General features: G+C 39.7%; 1 protein-coding gene across 1 annotated transcript; it reads right to left on the bottom strand.

The window, feature by feature from the left end:
* Window positions 1-4,067: 4,067 nt before the first annotated feature.
* Window positions 4,068-5,546, bottom strand: gpr25 (G protein-coupled receptor 25). The gene has a single exon (XM_070959530.1). It carries the CDS (start codon window positions 5,487-5,489, stop codon window positions 4,371-4,373), a length of 1,119 nt encoding a protein of 372 aa, XP_070815631.1. The 5' UTR covers window positions 5,490-5,546; the 3' UTR covers window positions 4,068-4,370.
* Between the last annotated feature and the right edge of the window lie 3,150 nt (window positions 5,547-8,696).

Below are 8,696 nucleotides of genomic sequence, written 5' to 3'. Positions count from 1 at the left end.
TTATGTAATCTAAACATCAGGTAAGTGATGAAAAAATAATAATATGAACATGGTAGATATTAAGGGAAACACGTTCACAATAGTCATTAAGCTGTTAAACTGGCTGAATAATGTTAGCCACACAATATCTGTGGGACGTTGGTCACCATTAGCTATGGTCATACCCATCCAAGTGTCAGCCTGCAGCGGCAAAACTGGAGACAGACAAATTCTCTGTCAGTGTGTCAATATAACATCAATATACCCACCTCCAGCTGAACCTATAGGTTTATATGTTTATTATCTAAATATCATTGGATCATTTATCATTTCACAGAGATGTAATTATTTGATTTAAGAGCTGGAATACTAATTTTTTGTAGTTTAAGGTCAGTTCATGTTCACTGATTAAGCTCTGAAAATCAGAGTTTTGTAATGAGAAGTTGACAACCATAGAAGAGAGAGCTGCAATAGCTGTGTGAGAACATGAACGGTTTATAGTCTCAGCATTAAACAGTAACAGAAACTGACTGACAGCTCACCCACTGGAAAAGTTTGTGTGCCAAGGTCACACCTTTCACTTTGCGTGTACCAGACTGGCAGAATAACCCTTGAGTCATTCAATCCACTGACAGGTTTTTATCCTTAACAAGTGACATTTCTGCCATAGCCATTGCGTTTTGCTATTAATTCAGAAATTCAGATTATATTTCTGCAAAGAAAAACAAACAAACAAAAAAAATGAACAAAACGTGTCAAATACATATTTTAAAATAATTTGGTTTGGATTTGCATTTCTTTTATTGAAAAGTCATCATATTGAATAAAACACCCGGTGAGGCCCTGATAAAGCTGAGGCAACATAAAGCCTGTCAGTGTTAAACTGGCTGTGTAAAGCACATGCACTTTCAACATTTGCAACCAACTGAGTTAACAATTTCTTTCAAGTACTTGTTTCAATCCACTTGACATTAAACATCACTATCATAACGACATTGCTGAACTCACAGATTCAAACTGCTGCATAAATCAATGAAAAACAAAACACAGCGAAAATGAATCTACATATATCAGCATTATCGCATTTCATCTTCATAAAATATTAAATTAAGGCAGTTTGCAAAAAATGAGCAGCTGGTGTCGTGTTTACCAAACCTCAGAGCAGTCTGGCCACATTTCCCCTGCCACTGGTGTGTGTGTGTGTGTGTGTGTGTGTGTGTGTGTGTGTGTGTGTGTGTGAATGTGAGCCATGAGAACTGCTCTGTTCTCAGGTTAAAGTGAAATCCATTAGTGTGGTCAACTTTACAATAAGAAACGCACACAGTGAGTTAGTTGCACACTACATGCCATGCTTCCCGTGAAATTATTATAAAGACAAAAAAAGCACAATTCTCTCATGAATCTAAAATAACAGTAGAAACAGATTCGTTAAACTTAAAATGTTAATGATTTGGTAAGATTTAAGAACCAAGAACGGAAACCCACACACTCATACCTCTGGTGCATTTATTTATTTGTGAAAATCAGTGTATACTCCTCCTGAAGAGGGCTGTTTTCTGAAATGCCGATCTTAACAAGCTGAAATAAATGCATCACAGTCATGGGTGTGCAGCTTTCCATTCTCTTTTTTTGATGTCTGCCTCCCTCAATTTTTTAAAAATGGAAAAAATAACATCAAAATGTAAAGCCTCAAAAAATGATATGAACCACTGCAAATAGAGATCAACTTAAAATACCACTCATTTGTCTACTATGTCTACTGTTCATGCATTCATTAAAAAAAAAAAAAACATGTTGCCAGTCAGTGTGACAGCAACATAATATTCATCATCTGCATGACCTGAGGGGTGATTTGAGATAGTGTCGAAACAGCGTTGTGAGAAAAGCTGCTCTCTGAAACTGCTTTTTTCGAGCAGGAGAGGGGAAATTCCTACACATACAGCCTGGCACCTGACCTGGTTCCCTGAACCCACTTGATAAATGACACACACAGCATGGGACTGAAAAACAAGTGGGCACACATGAACATTTGAACTTTCAAATAGCTTACTTCCCCCATAACACTCATGTGAATACCTTTGATTTCTCAGACGTCGCATTTAGCAGTAATGTGTGAGTGACTGCTTATCAGACAGTAAAGAAGTTCTACAAATGTTTTGCATGTAGTCCTCCTGTCAGTTTTGAGCTGCCAGTTGTTTGTCTTGCTGTAAGTTGAGGCCTGGGAGCTTTTGTTGAATGTGTGTTTTTTTTTTTTTAAGTAAACCTCATCTGGGTGGGCCCCTTTTCAAGTTTTGAAGGACAGTCTGACAATATGTGAAAATGTCTTTCCTCTTCCACTCTATTAGCTGTTGTTTCCTGTTGCTGGTTGATTCTGGGTGGCAGTCTAGTGTCTTTAACAAGTGTGACTCTTGTTCTCACGTTCCTCTTTGCATTCTTGTTTTCTTTTGCAAAGCTCACATGTGACAAATTGAAATCATAAATTACATCATATTTCACACCTAGCGTGCAGTTTTGAGAAAGGTTCTGTATGATGTTTTCTTTTATTTACTCGACCCTGTGTGCAATGCCCCGAAGATGATAAACAATGTCAGTCAAAGCACCCACAAAGTGCAGAAAGTGAAACAGTCAGTGGTGTATTTAAAAGGCGAGATCAAACCTGACAAGACACAGTGCATTCATCGGGAAGTACAGCTTTCAAAATGATATGAAACTTGCAAAATATTTAGTCATTGTTACATTTGACTTTCAAGTGCTACTTTTATAAAGCAGCATGTATTCAGTTTAATCAACACATCAGTAGGTAGACACAATTAAGTGCAAAAAATTTTACTGTGATATCCAATCGCATTCATAGGTTGCATTAAAATGTGCCATCTGATAGCTGTAACCTTGTTACTGTATTATCTTATTCTGCTCATATTTTAAAGAATAAAATATCTCCGGAATACCCAGGGCTGATATTATTTTGGTTCATTATTGCATTATCACATAAACTCACAATTACTGTATTAACCCTGGTCCTAAACTTGACTAAAATTACCAGAATGTTTTTGTTAATGTCAAGACTCGGCTATAATTGAGTCTTTTAGTAAAAACATGATTGTCTTGGCTGCAAATGATTTGGTGATGCAGCGCTGTCTACTAGGGAGCCAAATGTGGTTTTGCATCTGCATCGCACGGCTTTATGCTGTGAGTGCAGGTAAACGCTCTTTCTGTTCCAGAAAAGCTCACTAGAAACTTGCTTTATCTAATTCAGTCCTTAATTTCTGGATTTGACTTACTGAAAAGCTTGTTATAAACCTTTGGGGGTGTGACATCTATTGTATATTATAATACAATTAAATCAGTTCAATACACAGTGTGGTGACATGTGACATGTGTGCGGGTGCCCCATGTGCTCACAGTCCCTGATGTCTCTCGGTGTGGACGACCCGAAAGGTGGCCTTTTCCTCAGTCATTAGTGCCGTGCCATGTCTCGTTACCCCTGCCATCGTCTGCAGTAAGAATGTGTGTGTGTGTGTGTGTGTGTGTGTGTGTGTGTATGTATGTGCGTGTATGTGCGCATGTGTGCGTGTCTGTATGCATGTAGTTGAGGGTGGGTGCTTGTACATACGGAGGGTGGGAGGGATGGGTTTTTATTGTTGCTTTATTTTGATTTCTATTGTTTTTAAATCCTGTGAAGCACTTTGTGTTACATTTTATTATGTATGAAAAGTGCTATATAAATAAAGTTTGATTTGATTTGATTTGAAAGGTCGGTCGAGCAGACTTGTTTTTTTTTTTATTCTCTAAGGTATCTCATCATCATGAAAAACAGGTTTCATTCATTTTAGTGGAATCACAAATTTAACAGAACATATAAGACACCAGTTTTATGTTACAAATACACAACATTTTATTTTCAAAATGCAACAATACATACATTTCATGACATTTTGTAACATTATTCATCCGTTATTGCTTTCAGTATATTAAACAAATTTTTAAAAAATGCAACTTATCAGTGATGCCACAAATTTTAAAATAATGCGTAAACCTGTAAATTAATGCAACTGCACTTTACAATGCAGTAAAATGAGGAGGATTTTCATACGAACAAAAACTGAGTGAATGCTCATATATCAACAATGTACTATATGGTATACTATGATGAGTATAAAGAGCAGGTTTAATACTTGCAGAAAATTAGAATAAAGCAAATATATGACAAAAGAAAACATCAGGCTACACAGCTTGCCATGATTTCTTGCCATCTATCTGGTTTTACTTCATATTTAAACATCTCTCGAGAGAAATATGCACAAGACCTGACAAGTTGTCCCATAGATCTTAAAAGATAGCAGAACAATAATTTTACTACCTTCAAAGTTAAAGAGTTGTGTCTTCTTCTCCTACTCAAACATCTGAACCTGAGTTCTCCCACCAGTTGCTCCAAAGCTCTCTGAAGTGCCGACGTTGGTGAATGAGGCTGAAGAGTTGTGGCTCTGCAGTGACTTTGGCTTTCCCATGCAGGTCTTGTACAGGATCTCTGCCCGTCGTCTGAAGTGGTGGTCCAGGAAAAAATAAATGGCTGGATTCACGCAACTGTTGAGGAAGGCCAGGCAACACGAGATGAGGAGGCCGTTTCTTTGCCATGACTGAGCTTCACAGCTCAAATCAACATTCAGGAGCTGTGAGCCAATTACGATGACTTTGAAAATGTTGAAGGGCAGCCAGGAGACCACAAAGGCCACTATGATAGAGAAGACCATCTTGAGGGAGTGTCTGCGTCGGGCTTCGGTTCGAGGATTTGCAGCAGCGACACAGTGCTTGTTGAGGTGCAGGATAATGGTGCCATAGCAGAGCATGATGATGAACACAGGAAAAACAAAGGTGAGTAAGGCCATGATCAGGCTCAGGCTAAGAAAAAAAGACGAGTTGTTATCTTCCACGCAGGACAGTCTATCACCGGACGGCTCCACTCTTCTGTACACCAGGGATGGGATGCCAAGCACCAGGGAGTTCAACCACACTGCAGCACAAGTGGCACGTATGCACCGACTGCTCCTGAGGTACCTGGAATCCATCAGCTTCACCACAGCCAGGTAGCGATCAACACTCATGCACGTGAGGAAGAAGATGTTGGAGAAGCGGTTCACAGCAATGATGTAGCTGCTCAGCTTGCACAGCAGGTCCCCAGCTCGCCCAAAATCCCAGTAGCCGTCCTGGCTGGCAGAGGTGGCCCACAGTGGTAGTGTGAGGACGAAGACGAGGTCGGCCAGGGCCAGGTTGACAACAAATGTGTCCACCAGACGCCCACCTCTCTTGCCATTTCTGCCCACGACTGAGATGACAAAGAGGTTGCCAAAAAAGCCTGTGAAGAAGATGATGTAATACAGGATGGGCAGGAAGATGTTGGAGCCATGAAGATGGGAGCTGGGACATTCTATGTCAAAAGTAAATAATTCGCCATCAGAATAGTTCTCGCTGTAATTGTCATAGTAAGAATGGTCACCAGCGTAGGCGTCCATTCTGAGAGATCACACACTAGGCTCTGCCGTGCAGCTGCTGGTTCGTCAGAGTGGTTAACTGCTTGATATTACATGTGAAAACCACAGAGAAAAATACAGATGCTATTTCAGCTCTCTTCCTCTCACCACGCAGCACTGCCTTCCTTTGACTGTCTGTGAAAACTTCCTCTCAGTATCCTCTCACATCTGATTTAAGTCAGTCTGACAGACATCATGATTTGATGAGACATGACACCAAGTTGTGATATTACAGCACATTATGGCAACATGTGCACAGCAGGCTGTATAACAGGGAGCCAATGCAATCTTTTAAACTAAATCATAAACTTAAAGTAAAAGTAGCAGCAGTATAGAAGTATTCTGTTACGTTGTAAGTAAAAGCTCTGTCTTATTATACTTAAGTAAAAGTATATGACAACAAAATATGCTCAAAGTAGTTGTGTAGAATAATATGCTATAATTATACTATGCTATAATTCTTGATACTAATTCTTGATGCATTAATAAGTACATTATTTTAATATTGCGGGTAAAAGTGAGACATATTTTCATCCACAATAATAAATGATACATCATAATTTATTTGCTGATTATATTTAGCATTATTAATTTGAACCTGCAAAGTAACATCAAATAAATGTGGAGTAAAATGTACCATATTTGACTCTTATTCGTAGTGAAGAAAAAAGTAGCAGAAAATGAAAATACTCAAGTGATGTACAAGTACCTCAAAATTGTACTTAAGTACAGTAAGTCACATTGAGGGGACTTGCCGACTTTATGAGGACAAAACCAAGTACCCATAATGTAAATCATTCCATTTTGGAGTGAAGTCTTGGGTTAAGGTTAAAGTCTCCAAGAAATTAATGTAATTTCTCCAAAAGTGATGGAAACACAACTGTGTGTGGGTGTGAGTGTGCGTGTGTGGCTACTCAATAGATGTGTGGTGACATGTGCATTATAAATATAGAAGAAGACAGATTCCTACCTTTTATGAATTATCCTCCTTTCTTGTAACGTAGTGTATTAGCTGTTTGTGACCAGTAGGGGGCAGGTAAGATTTACTTCTGTGTTCAGTGTGGCAACCTCCTGCCTGATTTAAGACTGTCTGTGGTTCTTCTGCAAAGGAAAGCGTTTGATTTGCTTAGAATTATTTCCTTCTCAGAGGTAAAAACATGCTTCTGCTTCAAGCCAGGAAAGAGCAAGTAGACTTCGACTCCATTTACAAACTATTCAATCATTAATATTTTCTCTACTCATCCATTCATTCTCCATCCAAACCCAGTTTCTGATCGTTTGTTAGCTTTATATTCAGCACATATTGTGTTTAATTTAATGTCTCTGCTCACCTTGCATCAAATCAAATCCTGCCAGATTGATTTTGAAGCTGCTTTATGTGCTGAGAAAGTGAGTTCTGGCCCCAGTAATTATTTAATATCTTAGTTTCACCATGACAGGGTTGTACTTATGAAAGTACTTATTTTTTGTTTATTGATTTTATTTCATTTTAATGGATAATACACAATATTAAACATGAATCAGTCAAGTCAAGTCAGTCTTCATCTGTGGTCCTGGCAGGTCACTCTTAACACAGTGAAGATTTCTAATATGTGAGTATGATCCAGGGTCCATGTGAAATGCCTCTTTCTGACTTATCACTGGCTCTATGAGAGCTGATCGTAGTCAGACAGCTACAGCCTTCGTCCCTTCAGCTGCTCCACTGAAACACACTGTATGGAAACTGTTCTGTTCTTGTATTTACTCACTCTCACCAGCTAGAGTGGGGATTTGAACTGGTGACCTTTTGTTAACACGTGTACTTTGTTACTGACTTTTTGTGGAGGTCTCAATAGTGTATCATTGTAGAGAGAAAATATGATTTGCTTTTTGTTGTGCACTATGAGTGAGGGGTTATTTCTCCTGCTAATGTTGTCCATCTTTTTGTCGCATCTGTACACACATCTATTGCATATCTTTCCTGGCACAGACATTCCTCCTCTGTTTCTTTTCCTGACTTTTCTTCCAATTTTTCCCTCTGAAGTTTTGTTGCAGAGTTTTTTTCTAATCCGAATCGATGGTATAAGGATAGAGGAAGTCATATACTGTGCAGATTATAAAGCCCTTTGAGGTGACTTTTTGTTTTCGGGGTATATAAAATGAAACTGTCTTTACTGCCAATCTGCTGCCAGGTTGCAAAAACCTGAAGAGGACAGAATAAGCAAAAAATGTTTCATCTGTGCAGCAGCAGATGATGTTAGTAACAATGTGATAAACAGACAAAGCAACTGCCTGGCATGTACTGTAAAAAACACCCATCACTACCATGGAAACAAAGTAGAAGCACCCTGAAACTGCTCCACAGTGCGACACTGTGCGTCAGCAGCTCATCTTTACCATATGCTGTACTGGTGTCAGTCTGAATGGTATGATTTGACTCAGATTCTGTTGAGGCTCTTTGTCTTTATCTGAGAAGGTTCACTCTGGTGAGAGATAGCAGAGACTGACAGGACAGAGAAGGCTTTGGCAGTCATTGTTACACAGAAGGAGGCCATTATAGCCTCCTCCTCGAGACAGACATGAACTCTGTGGTCCAGCTCGCAGCTCTTGCACTTGGACCGGGACGAGTGAGGTTGGAAGACAGGCCACATCTTGCAAGAGGCCGGAGAGCGCTGCATTGTTCTGCGGGGAGTTTCAGTTAAGAAAGCACAGCCAATGAATGACCTCCTTATAGGATCCCTGCTCCACTTTCTCGCATTGTGCGTTATTCAAACACTCCTTCACTTTGTAGTGTCAAGGTGATGTGTGGATATACTCATCACAGCAGAAAATCCTGTCAGTCGGCATTGTTCGGTTTGACGCCGTTCTCCCTCACGCTCAGCTGTACCTTTTCCTCTAAAAAGTTTTAATTATTTCTTCTGCATTCTTGCTGCTCTGTCAGTGGAACGCTACATTCCTCTCCTCGAATAAGTGCTGTCTCACTCCAATTGAGCAGAGTAAATGTGAGAGCCAGTGAATGGAGCAGCCTCAATAGGAGAAAATAAACAATTGCATTGGTCCATGGGTGCAGCGGGGGAGAGCGGATGAGAGGAAGGGAGAAAGGCCTCCCTAACATGCTAAGATTCCCATGGATACTTAGTCCTTTTTCTGTTGAGAGGAGGATCTCGTAAAGTACTTCAACAGTGGATGATTTCTCTTTCCCTTTTACTC

This window comes from Chaetodon trifascialis, chromosome 3 (assembly GCF_039877785.1).
Source record: "Chaetodon trifascialis isolate fChaTrf1 chromosome 3, fChaTrf1.hap1, whole genome shotgun sequence".
NCBI lineage: Eukaryota > Metazoa > Chordata > Actinopteri > Chaetodontiformes > Chaetodontidae > Chaetodon > Chaetodon trifascialis.
The sequence above is the reverse complement of the archived record's forward strand: the minus strand, read 5'-3'. Positions and strand labels throughout refer to the sequence as shown.

Bases quoted from the DNA above. Each gene is read 5' to 3' on its own strand.
- gpr25 (XM_070959530.1), bottom strand. From the start codon at position 5,489: ATGGACGCCTACGCTGGTGACCATTCTTACTATGACAATTACAGCGAG.